Source organism: Ammospiza nelsoni, chromosome 2 (genome assembly GCF_027579445.1).
Source record: "Ammospiza nelsoni isolate bAmmNel1 chromosome 2, bAmmNel1.pri, whole genome shotgun sequence".
NCBI classification, from domain to species: Eukaryota; Metazoa; Chordata; class Aves; order Passeriformes; family Passerellidae; genus Ammospiza; species Ammospiza nelsoni.
The window spans coordinates 119,216,695-119,234,841 of NC_080634.1; the positions used below are offsets into that span (position 1 = coordinate 119,216,695).

The window sequence follows — 18,147 nt, forward strand, 5'->3', positions numbered from 1 at the left end:
GGAGGGAGGGATTTGTCAGGGTAAACACAGACAGGTACAAACTGCCTGGCTGGAGAAAAAAGAAGCACTTGTGGTATAAAAAAATTATCTATATAAGAATATGAATACTGTATTATCAATACTTATATACTAATACCGAATATTAATACACTTTGAGATGGAAAAAAATAACCCCAGACCCCTTTATTTGTGTATATATCCTATTTAAAATGCTATTTTAACTGTGGGAAAGGCAAAGTTGCAAGTGAAAGAATTCTATGGGAGGACTAGAATTCTTTCCTGCTTTCAGAACACATGGATGTTTGTTCCGTTTGTCCCGGGTTCCTTGATTTTCCTGGTGTGAAATTCCGATATCTCGTGTTCAGAGAGGAGGAGGAGGAGGAGGAGGCGGCTGCTCCGGGGCTCGGGACAAAGGCAGGAACGTTCAGGGCACAGGGGAATCCCGGCTGCTGCACTGGGCAGCACAGAAACCCCCCAAAAATCTCCCCAAAAATGAGGCTGAACAAGCAGAGAGAAGGAGGAGATGCTCCGTCATGCCGAGCCCCACTCTTCCTTCTGGTTTTACTCAATTCCTGAATCCCCGGCTCCCACAGGAGCACCCGGAGTTACATTCTGAAAAAAATCATTCTGGAATGTGTTGAAAAACAACAACAAAGCTTGCAAAGAAATCAAACTCAGTCACTTTCATTATATTCAAGTACTTTAAACCTGCTCATTGTCCAAAAGAATCTTCGATTTTCCTTTTCTGCTCATTGTCCAAAAGAAGCTTCGAATTTCCTTTTCTTTTGGTTAAGCAGCACAATTATAATGAAAAAAATAGAATAATGAACCCAAGGTTAAAACCAGACACTATATATTGTTTTTTTAGTCTAATTCAATCAAATCGTGGTTTAGGATTAAATTTGGAATTTGAAAAGCAGCAAAGTCCTGGTGATTGCCCTGGAACCTCGTGTTGGCTCCTTTTGGACAACTCCAGGCTTCTGATTCTGCTCGGGAAATCCCTGCCGAGCTCTGAATTCCCTGCTCCCATCACTTCCAGAGGCTCTTCCTGAATTCCTGGATTCCTGAATTTCTGAATTCCTGGATTCCTGAATTCCTGAATTCCTGGATTCCCGGATTCCCGAATTACTGAATTCCTGAATTCCGGGATTCCTGGATTTCTGGATTCCTGGATTCCTGAATTCCTGGATTCCGGGATTCCTGAATTCCTGGATTCCGGGATTCCTGGATTCCTGGATTTCTGGATTCCTGAATTCCTGGATTCCTGGATTTCTGGATTCCTGAATTCCTGGATTCCTTAATTCCTGGATTCCTGAATTCCTGAATTCCTGGATTCCTTAATTCCTGGATTCCTGGATTTCTGGATTCCTGAATTCCTGAATTCCTGGATTCCGGGATTCCTGAATTCCTGGATTCCTGGATTCCTGGATTCCTGGATTCCTGAATTCCGGGATTCCTGAATTCCTGAATTTCTGAATTCCTGGATTCCTGGATTCCTGAATTCCTGGATTCCTGAATTTCTGAATTCCTGGATTCCTGCCTTAGGGAGGGACCCCCAGTTCCAAACCCCTCCTTGCTCAGGGGATCGCTCAGGTGTTTAACGCTGAGAGCCCTTGCCAGGCTCATCGAGGAGCTGGGATTTCATTATTGCCTCCTCTTCATCCTCTTCATCCTCTTCATCCTCTTCATCCTCTTCATCCTCTTCATCCTCTTCATCCTCTTCCTCCTCCTGGAATTCGGGACGTGAGTGTGGAAAACGACCCCGACCTCAGCTGGATTTCACCTGCTCCAGGCAAATGAGAACCAGCCCTTAAAATAAAATGGCAAATAAATCTGCAAATACAACTGCAAATAAATCTGCAAATACAACTGCAAATAAATCTGCAAATAAAACTGCAAATAGATCTGCAAATAAAACTGCAAATAGATCTGCAAATAGATCTGCAAATAAAACTGCAAATAAAACTGCAAATAGATCTGCAAATAAAACTGCAAATAAATCTGCAAATACAACTGCAAATAAATCTGCAAATAAAACTGAAAATAAATCTGCAAATACAACTGCAAATAAATCTGCAAATAAAACTGCAAATAAATCTGCAAATAAAACTGCAAATAGATCTGCAAATAAAACTGCAAATAAATCTGCAAATAAAACTGCCCCGAGCCCGGTGCCCGGGACACCTTCAGGCTCGGAATGAATTAAATAAACTCGCGTTTTCCGGGCAATAAACGCTGCTTTCCTCACAGTGCTCCGCAAAATTCGTTAGCGAGCCTTAATTAGAGCCATTTTACTGGGAGCCTGGAAATAACTCTAGGCTTTTGGAAGCTCCCAGAGGTTTTGTTCATTTTAAATAAAGTGTCCAGATTGTCTTGAACTCCATTATTTTAACTCCTGCTTCATCAAACTTTGATTTCAAATGTTTCCTATTTATTGTGCCTATTGTTTCTTGATATAATTTCTTGGAATATAACCCCTAATCACACTTCACTTGATTTTTAAAAAATATTCTTGTTTTAAATTTAATTTCATCTTTCACAGCTTTTATTTTCCCCCTCCATTCTGCACCACTGCCAATCGATCTTGGCTTTTATTCCAGTTCTTCTTTGCAAAACTCAGGGAATTTTTATGTTTAATATGTATTTTAAAGGAACTGTTGGGGCTCAGGGGTGATGCTGGGGTGACAGCAGGGCTGGACCATCCTGAAGGGCTCTTCCCACCCCAGGGAATTTGTGATAATTATGGATGTGGGGAATAAAACCCGGAATATTTCAAAGCAGCAATGTAAATATTCGAGTTGCTGATGTAGAAGAATGTGACATGTGCAGTCAAGAGGTACAAGGAGAATTTGTCTTATTCATAATGACCATTTTATTTTATTTTCATGCAGGTTATGCCACAATCCTTTCCTTTTCCCTTCTCCTTTTCTTTTGCTTTTTTCTTTTTTAATTTTCTTTTTCTTTCTTTGTCTTTTCTTTCTTTCTTTCTTTCTTTCTTTCTTTCTTTCTTTCTTTCTTTCTTTCTTTCTTTCTTTCTTTCTTTCTTTCTTTCTTTCTTTCTTTCTTTCTTTCTTTCTTTCTTTCTTTCTTTCTTTCTTTCTTTCTTTCTTTCTTTCTTTCTTCTCTTTTTGTTTCTCCTTCTTCTCTTTTTTCTTTTTCTTTTTCTTTTTCTTTTTTTCCTTTTCTTTTTTTTTCCTCTTCCTTTTTCTCCTTTCCTTTTCCTTTTCCTTTTCCTTTTCCTTTTCCTTTTCCTTTTCCTTTTCCTTTTCCTTTTCCTTTTCCTTTTCCTTTTCCTTTCCCTTTCCCTTTCCCTTTCCCTTTTCCTTCCCTTTCAATGATTTTTCCTTTTCCCAGGATTAGGACCTGCCCTTGCCCTTTCTCCCAGCAGCTCTGGCAGAGGTGTTACTGAAACGTTCTCACATTTATTTGGTTGTTCCCTCAGCAGCTCTGCCTGACAAACCCGTTTGTGCCCCAGCACCCGTGACCGAGCCCGGCTGTAAATCAGTAACCGGGGCTGGTACTGATTGCTCTGGAAGAAATAAAAGAATAAAAATAAAAACAAGCTCCAAGGAAGCTCTTAGCTCTCCTGTTATTTCTCCTCCCCACCTCATTCCGGAGCCGAATTTTATTTTATATTTTATTTTATTCCAGCCAGCTCCATTTCCCTTGTGAAACGTGGCTTTTTTGAGGCAGATTACTGCCATAAACTGTGAAGTCCACTGTGCTGCTTTTGTTTCATGGTGGTTTATTTCCATCTTTCAAAAGGAATTCTCAATTTATAACCAATATTTTATTTTTTATTTTATTAGTTTATTATTATATAATAAAAGAATACATAATTACTAAATATAAATATAAATATAAATATAAATATAAATATAAATATAAATATAAATATAAATATAAATATAATATATAATATATGAGATATGATATATAATATATAATATATAATATATAATATATAATATATAATATATAATATATAATATATAATATATAATATTATTATTATTATTACTACTACTACTACTACTACTATTATATTTTCAATATTCTATTTTTTTTCATTTCAGCCAGCTACATTTCCCTTGTGAAACGTGGCTTTTTTGAGGCGGATGCCTGCCATAAAACAACACCACTGTGCTGGTTTTGTTAAACAGCATTTCATTTTAATCTTTCATTAGAAAGATGGAAATAAAATGCTGTTTAAGAAAAAATAGTTAAATCAGGTATTAAATTAAATTAAATTTAATTTTAATTTTTATTATTGCAGTTGGGGTTGGGGCTGGGATTGTGCCCCTCAGGTGATTTCCCAGCTGCAGAGCTGCCCCAGCCAGGGAGGAGCTGGAGCTGCTGCAGAGCCCAGAGGAGGCTCCAGGATGGGCAGAGGGATGGAGCAGCTCTGCTGGCAGGAAAGGCTGGCACAGCTGGCATTGCTCACCTGCACAGGAGAAGCTTTGGGCTGAGCTCAGGGTGGCCTTGCAGGGCCTGGAGGAGCCCCAGGAAAGCTGGAGAGAGACAATTGCCAGGGGATGCTGGGACAGCACACAGGGAATGGCTCCACACTGAAAAATTCCAGGTTTAGATCAGAGATTAGGAACAATTTCCTGCCTGGCAGGGTGGGCAGGCCCTGGCACAGGGTGCCCCTGCATCCCTGGCAGTGCCCAAGGCCAGGTTGGAGCAGCCTGGGACAGAGGACGATGTCCCTGCCATGGATGGGATGAATTTTTAGGTCCCTCCCAACCCAAACCATTCCACGATCTGTGATCCTGCCCTGCCCTGGAACAGCTCCTGCTTTTGCCAAGGGCACTTTGACCTTTCCAGGCCGTGGCTCCCTCACAGGCCGGCCCTGCTTGCTGCATCCCTCCTGCCAGCCTGGCATATTGCACTAAAAATCCTCTTCAGCAAAGTCTCCCTTTTACTTTCTGAGGTAAATTACCACTTTTTGAGGTGCTTTTCCTGTGCCAAGCAGCCCCTCTGGGCTGATTTCTCCCACACAGGTTGTTCCCCCCAAGATTGTCCCACGCCCACAGGCCTGAGCGTCCCCAGCACAATCCAGACACTCAAAGGGAGTTTATAAAGTCCCCCAAATCCCAACCCTTTAATTTAACCTCACTCTGAGCAAAGCGGGTGCCCTCCAAAAGAAAACAGACCTAAAGGAAATCCCCAGCCTCGTTTAGCAGTTTATTCTGATGTTAAATGTTAAAGTTATGTTTAATTTCTTGCTGAATTCTGTTTAATCACTGGGGCCATTTGTTCTTGCTCTGTGACCAGAACTCTGCTGGTGCTCCAAGCTGAGCTGGAGCCTCTCCTCACTATTCTTTGTGCTCAGCTGAGCACATCCAGCCCTGGAAACATCTCAGGAGTGGCTTTTTCCCCCCTAAAGCTGCTAAAAGGGGCTTCACACCTGGTCCCGACCTCTTCCTAAGGAAAATGTTCATCTTGAAACAACACAGGCTGCAGGGACAGCAATTTCTTGCTGCTGGGTTTTGCTTCTGAATTTGTTGAATTCTGTGGAACAGCAGATTTCAGGTGGAAAATGTTCACCAGATTTTCTAATTTTTTTGTTGTTTTCTTTCTTTTTTTTTTTAAGTTATTTTTGAATAGATCACTATTTTAATATTTGCTGGTGTTTTTATCAACAGCATTCAAGGAATTCACCATTTACATTCACTACTCGCAGCTGCATTAGCTGGAAATATCTCGTGACTTTTTAAAGCAAAATGCGCAAGCTGAAGGTTGAGGTTGGATTTTAGGAAAACGTTCATGGAAAGAGCGGTGAGGTTTGGGATGAGCCGCACAGGGAGCCTTGGGGGCACTGTCCCTGTCCCTGGGAGTGTCCCAGACGTGTCTGGGTGTGGCCCTTGGGGACAACGTTTGGTGCTGCTGGGTGACCTTAAAGGTTTCTTCTCCCCTCGATAGTTCTGTGATGTTCATTCTTTCTCCGTTGAATGATAATCAATATTTTATTCTATTTTATTTTATTTTATAATTTAATTTCATATTTAATTTCCTTTTATTTTATTATATTTTATTTAATTTCTTTTTTCTATTTCATTTCATTTCATTCTATTTTAATATTATATTTTAGTTTATTCATTTTTTAAAAATTTCATTTTATTTCATTATGTATATTATATTACATTACATTATATTATATTATGTTATATTATATTATATTATATTATATTATATTATATTATATTATATTATATTATATTATATTATATTATATTATATTATATTATATTATATTATATTATATTATATTATATTATATTATAATATATTATATTATGTTATATTATATTATATTCTTTCATTTCATTTTATTTTATATTTTATTTTTATATTATTTCCTTTTATTCTATTCTATTATATTTGATTTAATTTCATTTTATTCTATTTTATTTATTATTTTATTTAATTCTATTTAATTCCATTTTGGTTTCTTTATTTTAACTTTATTTCATTTTATTTGTATTTGACATTATATTTTATTATATTTTGTTTAATTTAATTTCATGTTATATTTGATTTTATATTTTATTTACTTTTATTTTATTCTATTTAATTTCATTCTATTTTACTTTATTTCATTTTATAATTTAATTTCATATTTAATTTCCTTTTATTTTATTCTATTTTATTTAATTTCTTTTTTCTATTTCATTTCATTTCATTCTATTTTAATATTATATTTTAGTTTATTCATTTTTTAAAAATTTCATTTTATTTCATTATGTATATTATATTACGTTACATTATATTATATTATGTTATATTATATTATATTATAATATATTATATTATGTTATGTTATATTATATTATATTATCTTTCATTTCATTTTATTTTATATTTTATTTTTATATTATTTCCTTTCATTCTATTCTATTATATTTGATTTAATTTCATTTTATTCTATTTTATTTATTATTTTATTTAATTCTATTTAATTCCATTTTGGTTTCTTTATTTTAACTTTATTTCATTATATTTTTATTTGACATTATATTTTATTATATTTTGTTTAATTTAATTTCATGTTATATTTGATTTTATATTTTATTTACTTTTATTTTATTCTATTTAATTTCATTCTATTTTACTTTATTTCATTTTATAATTTAATTTCATATTTAATTTCCTTTTATTTTATTCTATTTTATTTAATTTCTTTTTTCTATTTCATTTCATTTCATTCTATTTTAATATTATATTTTAGTTTATTCATTTTTTTTAAATTTCATTTTATTTCATTATGTATATTATATTACGTTACATTATATTATGTTATATTATATTATATTATATTATATTATATTATATTATATTATATTATATTTTATTATGTTATATTATGTTATATTATATTATCTTTCATTTAATTTTATTTTATATTTTATTTTTATATTATTTCCTTTTATTCTATTCTATTCTATTTGATTTCATTTCATTTTATTCTATTTTATTTAATATTTTATTTAATTCTATTTAATTCCATTTTGGTTTCTTTATTTTAACTTTATTTCATTATATTTTTATTTGAAACTATATTTTATTATATTTTGTTTAATTTAATTTCATATTATATTTGATTTTATATTTTATTTCCTTTTATTTTATTCTATTTTATTTAATTTCTTTTTTCTATTTCATTTCATTCTATTTTATTTAATATTATATTTTCCTTTATTCATTTTTTAAAATTTCATTTTATTTCATTATGTATATTATATTACGTTACATTATATTATATTACGTTACATTATATGATATGATATGATATTATATTATATTATCTTTCATTTCATTTCATTTGATATATTATATATTTTATATTTTATTTTTATTTTATTTCCTTTTATTCTATTCTATTCTATTTGATTTCATTTCATTTTATTCTATTTTATTTAATATTTTATTTAATTCTATTTAATTCCATTTTGGTTTCTTTATTTTAACTTTATTTCATTATATTTTTATTTGAAATTATATTTTATTATATTTTGTTTAATTTAATTTCATATTATATTTGATTTTATATTTTATTCTATTTTATTTAATTTCTTTTTTCTATTTCATTTCATTCTATTTTATTTAATATTATATTTTCCTTTATTCATTTTTTAAAATTTCATTTTATTTCATTATGTATATTATATTACGTTACATTATATTATATTACGTTACATTATATGATATGATATGATATTATATTATATTATCTTTCATTTCATTTCATTTGATATATTTTATATTTTATATTTTATTTTTATTTTATTTCCTTTTATTCTATTCTATTCTATTCTATTTGATTTCATTTCATTTTATTCTATTTTATTTAATATTTTATTTAATTCTATTTAATTCCATTTTGGTTTCTTTATTTTAACTTTATTTCATTATATTTTTATTTGATATTATATTTTATTATAATTTGTTTAATTTAATTTCATATTATATTTGATTTTATATTTTATTTACTTTTATTTTATTCTATTTAATTTCATTCCATTTTACTTTATTTCATTTTATATTTTACATTTTACGTTTTCTATTTTCTATTTTACATTTTCCATTTTCCATTTTATATTTTACATTTTATATTTTATATTTTACATTTTATATTTTACATTTTATATTTTACATTTTATATTTTACATTTTATATTTTACATTTTATATTTTATATTTTATATTTTATATTTTATATTTTATTCTATTGATTTTATTCTATTGATTTTAATTTTTATTTTAATTTTTTTATTTCATATTTTATTTGATTTTTCATTTTTAAATTTCATTTTATATTTCATTTTTACATTTTATTTTCTATTTCATTTTTGAATTTTATTTTATTTTTCATTTTATTTGATTCTATTTTCTATTCTATTTAATTTTATTTTATTCTATTTAATTTTCTCTCGTTCCATTCTGTTTCATTGCATTGCAGGCAGCCGCAGGCGGATTTTTGGGGGCAGCCGCCAGCAGAGAAATTCCCTCGGGACGGCACTGCCGGGGCTCCACGGCCGCCAGATGGAGGTGTCCGTGCCGGGAACCCTCCCGGCCCCTTTCCCGCGGGAAACCACCGGCGTTAATCACTAGCGTTAATTATTAGCGTTAATCACGTGAGAAATGCACGTATTTTCTGATTGGCTTTTCGCAGATATTCAAATGAATGTGTTATGTGTTGTGTTAGAAGGTAATGCTGCATTCATTCTCTTAATAGTGTGTTAAATATAGTTTTAGGTTATAACAAAACGTTAAAATACAAACCGTGCTATGTAAGATACTTTTTTTAAAATAAAGGACTGGCAGTGAGACAGCAGCCACAGGACACCTGAATCTTTCCGAGAAAGAGAATTCATTGCTCCATTATCAGAAGAAATGAATTTCTTCCCGCCCGAAGGCGCTGTCAGGATCCAGAGGAAGGAGCTGACCCTGCCCAGGCAGAATCCTGTGTTTGAATGGAATTTATGCACCATGGATGAGCTGTATGAATATGCAACAGGTTATTGTTGTTAAGGGTTAATCCTCTGTTAACGTGGGGCCTTTTTCGGGCTTGTGCTGCCCAGAAAAAGGTACCCAGACATCCATAACTCTTTGTATTTATTGTCTCATATCGTCCTAATTCAATTTGTCCAAATTGTTATTACTCTAATTGTGTTACTATTTTTATAACCACTTTATTACTATTAAACTTTAACAATTTTAAAAACAAGTGATTGGCGTTTTTCACAATCATTAGCGTTAATCACCCTCACTTACACTCAAACCGGCCCCAAACATTGCAGGAAATTCCTTTCTTTGGCCCCAAACATTGCAGGAAATTCCTTTCTTTGGCCCCAAACATTGCAGGAAATTCCTTTTTTCTTCCTCTCTCGCCACCTCTTCCAGCCAAAAGCACCATCGCGTTCCCTTTCTAGGAAAAAGAAAAGATGGAAATTAAATCTCACATGAGGGAGATTCAGCTTGGTATATTTATTTTTTCTCACGTCTGTGGTTGAATTAATGCTGAAAGCTTTGAAGCTCTTAGGGCAGAGAGGTCCTTTGGTCCTGGAGCCCTGCAGGGCAAGATCTCAGTTCCAATTAATTACATAAAATACAATTAATGACATAAAATGCAATTAGTGGCATCTTTTCCCCTTCAGATGTGCCACCTGAAGTGGTTATTGTGAATATTTCCCGGGGGTTTTCCTGCCAGGCTGCAGGGACGGGGATTTCTTGCTGCCAGGTTTTACTTCTGGGTTTTCTGAGTTCTGTGGAACAGCAGATCTCAGGTGGGAATTCCTCAGGTGGGATTTCTCCAGGGGGCTGCAGAGAATCCAGAGATGCTCCTCAGAGGGGAAAGTGTCACCAGCCCTGTCGTGCAACACCTCTGGAAAATAAAAATGTTAAAATTGGCTTTATTTTGGCTGGATTTAGCATTAAACACCTGGCCTTGCTCAGAGAAGTTATTTTCTTTCAAGAGACCATTTGTCTGCATCTGAGAGGACAAAGATTTTATGGCAATTAGCACAAATGAGCACAATCATCTTTTATTTAGCTTATCCCTCAGAAAAATACTTAAATTACTCCAAATCTGTCAGAGAGGCTGAAGAAATTTGGTGTGGGATGTTTGGAGATGCACAAATGTCACAATAACTTGAGAAAAAGTTACTGCATAAAGTAACTTCATAAAGTGTCTTCATAAACAATAACTTCATAAAAAACTTCATAAACAATAACTTCATAAAAATAACTTCTTGAAAATAACTTAATAAAAAACTTCATAAAAAACGGTAACTTAATAAAAAGCAATAACTTCATAAAACTCTGTGACCTTTGAAGCTTGGGCCTTCTCCTGGAAGGTGGTGCTAAGTATATATAAAAATAAACGGAAGGGTAATATTATAGAAGATATTTTATATAGATACAGGCACATTATATTAAAAATATAATAAAAATATTTGTCCAGGTCTCTTAGGTCAGACTAACCAGCCAAGCCCACCAAGGCTAGGTCAGCTGGTGCCTAAGGCAGATAAGTGAATTATAACACACAGTGGCAATTTTCAGCTGACTTGTAAGTCTTTGAGTGAGGAATTTTTATATTCATGTGGCATTTTTATATAAATATTTAATATTTATCTTATAGACCATCCAACCTGGCCTTGAACACTTCCAGGCATGGGACATGGAGCTCATGTCTTTCTCTCTCTAGCAATAATAAAGTATTATATATAGAAACTTATATATATCTATATACATACAGTATATTATTATATACAGCAAATTTTATAGGTATTATATACACTATGTTATTTATATTCCCACATACACAGAGTATATCGTTACATAAAGCACCTTTTTATGTATTATATACTGTGTATTAGCATAGACATACAGCATAGTATACACAGCATATTTTTTAATATTATATTACACATAATATAGCAAAATGTTATAAAGACAGTACATACACTATAGGATATATATATATATGTATATTATATGGTAAATTATATGGTAAATTAGATATGGTATAATATTGTATGGTATTATAATATATATGGTAGTATAATTATAATATATATGGTATATTATATTAATATATGGTATTATAACAATATATGGTATATTATGTGGTAAATAATAAGGTATACGGTAAATAATATGGTATGTGATAAATTTTCAGCTAGAATATATTATATATAGTAGGCACGTGTATTACATACACAATGTATACAAAATACACAGTACAGACGGTAAATATAGTATCTTTTATACATATATATTTTATTTTGCGGGTGGGAGCCCAGCCGCTCCCTCACGGCCCTGCCCTCGCCCAACATGGCGGACGTGGCCTCACGCCCCACCTGTTGCCGCAGCGGCGGCGGCTTCCGATTGGCTGACACGGCCCAGGGTGGGCGCGGCGGCGGCTTCTCATTGGCTGCTGCAGGGCGGGGGCGAAGGAAACAAGATGGCGGGCGGGGGGTGGGAGAAGCCGCCTTCGCGACGTCGCTGCTGCCGCCTCCGTTCGCCTCCGGCCATGGAGGAGCCGCCGCTCCAGCAGCCGCCGCCGCCCGGGGAAGACGAGGAGGAAGGGGAGGAGGAGGAGGAAGAGGAGGCGGACGCGGAGTGGAGCTTCGTTGACCGCGAGATGGAGGCGGTGGCGCTCCGCGATCTGCCCACCGCCACCATCGCCTGCAACCTGGACCCGCGCGTCTTCCAGGACGGCCCGTGCCGGGTGAGGCGGGCCGGGAGCCGGGAGGGGGCGCGGGCTGCGGGGCTGGGGCTGCCGCGGGTCTCTGTAGGAGAGAAACCTCCGGGGAGCGGGGAATGAGGGGCGAGGCTGTGGCTGCGTGTCCCGCCCGTCCCCTCGGTGCCGAGCCGGGCTGAGCTGAGCCCGCTCCGAGGGTGGAGCCAGGAGGGGCCGGGCTCGGCTCCGGGAGCGGAGGAAACGGGCTCGGGCTGGGCCAGGGCAGGCTCAGCTGGGACAGCAGCAGCAATTTGCCCATGGAAAGGGAGCTCAGGCCTTGGCAGGGGCTGCCCAGGGAGCTCTGCAGTGCCCATCCCTGCAGGTGTGCCCTGGAGGTGGCACTGAGTGCTCTGCGCTGGGCACAAGGTGCCCACGGGGCACAGCTGGCGCTCCGTGGTGCCCAAACCTCGGTGATTCCACGGGACTTTCAACACCAGCAGCTGTTTTACCTTCATTCCTTTGATTCCTTCATCCTTCGGGGTGAAGCTGTGCATGAAACAGAAACGAAATCAAAAATCCCTGCACCCCCTAGGCTGAGCTTTGTGCTTAAGGTTGTGTTTGGTGCGCCCGATGTGGTTTTATTATTGTTTTCTTGCTTTTGCTGTCAAACCCTTTCATACTGGAGGAGGTGCTTAGTTTTTAAACGGATTTGAATTAAACAGAATGGACTTGAGAGATGGGGCAGTGGTGACAAATGAAAGATGGGGCAGTGGTGACAAATGAAAGATGGGGCAGTGGTGACAAATGAATTTGAGTCTCATCATCTCGGCACAAACTGTGTCGTCTTCACCATGCACAGATCCTGCATAAATTACATTTCTAAGGTAAAGAATGGGAGAACTGCCTTGAACTTGAATACATGTCTGTCTCCAGGTGGGAAGAAAGGTCTCAAAGTTTTAGAAATAACACAAAACTCTAAGGCAGGTGGAGGTCCTTGGAAGGTAGGTGCACACAGACTTTTGATGGATGAAAAATCGGTTTAGGTGTGTGGTCACTGGATTTCAGCACTGAAATACATAATTTAGCTTTGTTTGATCAAGTGACAGAGCTGGCAAGAGCTGATAACTCTTGAAAGCTGGAAATAAATGACATTTTTAGGAGCCCACATGGACTGGCCACGTTTTTAATTTATTTTGTTGGCCACGTGTCAGGCAGGTGCAGAGAGGGAAAGTGGAACGAGGCCCTGAGGCTGAATCCCAGATTTTGGAGGTGTCAGAGGTGCCCTCAGCATTTGGATGGTATAAGAAAAACAAAGTTTTATTAAAAATGAGGAAAATACTGCAGTGTGCCATGGTTTATCCAGTTTTGCAGAGCTTTTGGTGCTTCTGGTGTCCCAGGAATGCAGGAGTTTTGTCCCTCAGGTGTGTGAGGTGATGTGGTCACACTGAAATGTCACTGAACCACCTGGGAGGGATTCCAAGGTCATTTTAAAAGCTGCACTTGCTTAGGGGGTGAACTTTAAGAAAATCCCTTTGGTTTGGTGCAGAATGTGCCCAGAAAATCCCAACTTGTGCAGCAGAGCTGTGGAATTTGGTGCTGATCAAGGGATCCCCACACTCAGTGTTTGTAAATATTCTGAATTTTGCTGTGTTTGGTTGGTTCCACTCTGTGAACACTCTGCTTTTCCCAGCAGATGGAACACTCCTAAAACACCTTTTCCTTGCAGTTAAATGGGAATTTTTCTCTCCATTGAAATGGGAATTTTTCTCTCCATTGAAATGGGATTTTTTCTCTCCATTTAAATGGGAGTTTTTCTCTCCATTTAAATGGAATTTTTTCTCTGCAGTTAAATGGGAATTTTTCTCTCCATTTAAATGGGAATTTTTCTCTCCATTTAAATGGGAATTTTTCTCTGCAGTTAAATGGGAATTTTTCTCTGCAGTTAAATGGAATTTTTCTCTGCAGTTAAATGGGAATTTTTTCTCTGCAGTTAAATGGGAATTTTTTCTCTGCAGTTAAATGGGAATTTTTCTCTCCATTTAAATGGGAATTTTTCTCTGCAGTTAAATGGAATTTTTCTCTGCAGTTAAATGGGAATTTTTTCTCTGCAGTTAAATGGGAATTTTTTCTCTCCATTTAAATGGAATTTTTTCTCTGCAGTTAAATGGGAATTTTTTCTCTGCAGTTAAATGGGAATTTTTTCTCTCCATTGAAATGGGATTTTTTCTCTGCAGTTAAATGGGAATTTTTTCTCTCCATTGAAATGGGAATTTTTTCTCTCCATTGAAATGGGATTTTTTCTCTCCATTGAAATGGGAATTTTTTCTCTCCATTGAAATGGGAATTTTTTCTCTCCATTGAAATGGGATTTTCCCCCTCAGAGGGCCCCTCAATAATCCTGGATTGCCCTCTTTGAGGAGGTTGATCCAATCAAAGGTGAGACAAGACAGGCGCTGTGACTGTTTCTATTCTGTCCCTCCCAAATCAAGGATTGTACTGCAAGCGCTGCTTGGATTTTCCTCCTCTTCCTCCTTTTCAGTTTTTCAATATTTTTTATTGAGGTGTTGATAATCCCAGTTGAGAAACCAGAAGTTTTAAATGGTTTGTGGGCCGTCTCTTAAACCCTGACCTTCCTGTTCATTTTGTTAAATGACAATTCATTCTTAGAAGAAATAAAAATTCTTCATGCCCAGGTTCTTAATGCCAGCCCCAAAACCTTCCAGAGTAAAAAATTCAATTTACCCAAGCGCTTCCTCTCGAGTTATCCAAATCACAGTCAGGAATTCCTTTAGGTTCTGGATTTTTTCCTTTTATTGAAGTACAGGAAATTACCACAGATAAAACCCTTTCTTCTCATCTTCAACTTGGCAAATTACATTGGAAAAATTGGGATTTTCTGAACCTGATTTCCACTTTGGATCTGTAACTTCAGTGTTGGCTGTGTGCTTGAGGAATTGGAATTCTTGAATTTCATTTTTAAAACTGTTCCTGTGTACTCATTTATTTAAGAAAATGTATCAGTAAATAATTTCCAATTGGGTTTTTGTGGTTTTCCATCCTTTTCATGTGATATTCCATTTTTAGGAGCTGTTTTTTTTGAGGAATTTGTGCTCTCAGATCCAAGCAGGTGAAACATTTCCCTGGCTCATCCCCAGGGATGTGTCAAATTTTAATGTCGTTTAAATAAGTTTTAATATATAATAATATATATCAAACAAGGGAAAAGTTTTAAAGCAAAAACTAATCCTTCTTTATAAGTAATATTGTGTAATTAAATTAAAATTCCACATTACAAACCACAAGTAGTTAGTAATCAAGTTAAAAGTGAAAATAATTTAAATATCATTTCTTAATTAAACAATTTATCCTGAAAACCCTTATAAAAATACAACTTCATTTTTAATTTTTGGAAATAAAATACTATAACATTCAGAGTTTGGGAAACTGTAATATAAATAAAAACTAATAAATAAAAAATCCCATCCCACACATTTAATCCCAACCTTAACCAAAAAACCCCAAATCCAGTTTCCATTTCCCCTTAAAGTGTAATTTCTTAATTAAACAATTTATCCTTAAAACCCTTATAAAAAAAACCAAATTGCATTTGTAATTAATGAAAATAAAATACTATAAAACTCACAGTTTTAAATATAAATTAAGATTATAATGTAATAACTGTGATATAAATAAAAACTAATAAATAAAAAAATCCCATCTCACACATTGAATCCCAACCTTAACCAAAACCCCAAAACCATTTTCCATTTCCCCTTAAAAGTGTCATTTCTTAATTAAACAATTTATCCTTAAAATCCTTATAAAAATACAGCTCCATTTTTAATTAATGAAAATAAAATTCTATAAAACTCACAGTTTAAATAGAAATAATTACAATATAATAACTGTGATCTAAATAAAAGCCAATAAATAAAAAATCCCATCTCACACATTTAATCCCAGCCTTAACAAAAAACCCAAAGCCATTTTCCATTTCCCCTGCAAGCATCATTTCTTAATGAAACAATTTCTCCTTAAATCTTTATAAAAATACAACTCCATTACAATTAATGAAAATAAAATGCTGTCAAACTCAGTTTTAAATATAAGTAATATAATAACTGTGATATAAATAAAATATCCCATCTCACATTTAGTCCCAACCTTAACAAAAAAACCCCAAATCCAGTTTGCATTTCCCCTTAAAGTGGCATTTCTTAATGACACAATTTATCCTTAAAATCTTTATAAAACCCCTGCATTTGTAATTAATGAAAATAAAATACTATAAAACTCAGTTTTAAATATAAATTATAATATAATAACTGTGATATAAATAAAAACCAATAAACACAAAATCCCATCTCACACATTTGATGCCAACCTTAACCAAAAACCCCAAATCCAGTTTCCATTTTCCCTTAGAATCATTTCTTAATGAAACAATTTATCCTTAAAACCCATACAAAAATACAGCTCAATTTTTAATTAATGAAAATAAAATTCTATAGAACTCCCAGTTTTAAATAGAAATAATTATAATAACTGTGATATAAATAAAAACCAATAAACACAAAATCCCATCTCACACATTGAATCCCAACCTTAACCAAACCCCAAATCCAGTTTCCATTTCCCCTTAATATCATTTCTTAATGAAACAATTTCTCCTCAAAACCCTTATAGGAATACAGCTCTAATTTATGAAAATCAAATACTGTAACATTCACAGTTTGGGAAACTGTAATATAAATAAAAACGAATAAATAAAAAATCCCATCCCACACATTGAATGCCAACCCTAACCAAACCCCAAATCCCGTTTGCATTTCCTCTTCAAGCATCATTTCTTAATTAATTTATCCTTAAAATCCTTATGAAAAAACCAACCAAATTGCATTGGTAATTTATGAAAATAAAATACTGTAAAACTCACAGTTTTAAATATAAATAAATTATAATAACTGTGATATAAATAAAAACTAATAAGCATAAAATCCCGTCTCACACATTGAATGCCAACCTAAACAAAACCCAAAACCAGTTTCCATTTCCCCTCAAAGTATCATAATGAAACAATTTATCCTGAAAACCTTTATAAAAATACAGCTCCATTTGTAATTTATGGAAATGAAATACTATAAAACTCACAGTTTGGGAAACTGTAATATAAATAAAAACTAATAAGCATAAAATCCCATCTCACACATTGAATCCCAACCTTAACCAAACCCCAAATCCAGTTTGCATTTCCTCTTCAAGCATCATTTCTTAATTAATTTATCCTTAAAACCCTTATGAAAAAACCAACCAAATTGCAACAAAATACTGTAAAACTCACAGTTTAAATATAAATAAATTATAATATAAAAACTGTGATATAAATAAAAACTAATAAGCATAAAATCCCATCTCACACATTGAATCCCAACCTTAACAAAACAAAACCCAAATCCAGTTTCCATTTCCCCTCAAAGTATAATTTCTTAATGAAACAATTTATCCTGAAAACCTTTATAAAAATACAGCTCCATTTGTAATTTATGGAAATGAAATACTATAAAACTCACAGTTTGGGAAACTGTAATATAAATAAAAACTAATAAATAAAAAGTCCCATCCCACACATTGAATGCCAACCTTAACCAAACCCCAAATCCAGTTTGCATTTCCTCTTCAAGCATCATTTCTTAATTAATTTATCCTTAAAATCCTTATGAAAAAACCAACCAAATTGCATTGGTAATTTATGAAAATAAAATACTGTAAAACTCACAGTTTTAAATATAAATAAATTATAATAACTGTGATATAAATAAAAACTAATAAGCATAAAATCCCGTCTCACACATTGAATGCCAACCTAAACAAAACCCAAAACCAGTTTCCATTTCCCCTCAAAGTATCATAATGAAACAATTTATCCTGAAAACCTTTATAAAAATACAGCTCCATTTGTAA

General features: G+C 34.2%; 1 protein-coding gene across 1 annotated transcript in view; it reads left to right on the top strand.

Moving 5' to 3' along the window:
• Positions 1-11,990: 11,990 nt before the first annotated feature.
• RCAN1 (regulator of calcineurin 1) overlaps positions 11,991-18,147 on the top strand; it is a 51,520-nt gene continuing 45,363 nt past the window's right edge. Inside the window, exon 1 of the mRNA XM_059493580.1 lies at positions 11,991-12,234. Coding sequence (XP_059349563.1) covers positions 12,037-12,234 — 198 coding nt within the window. The 5' untranslated portion in view covers positions 11,991-12,036. The remainder of the gene's footprint in view (positions 12,235-18,147) is intronic.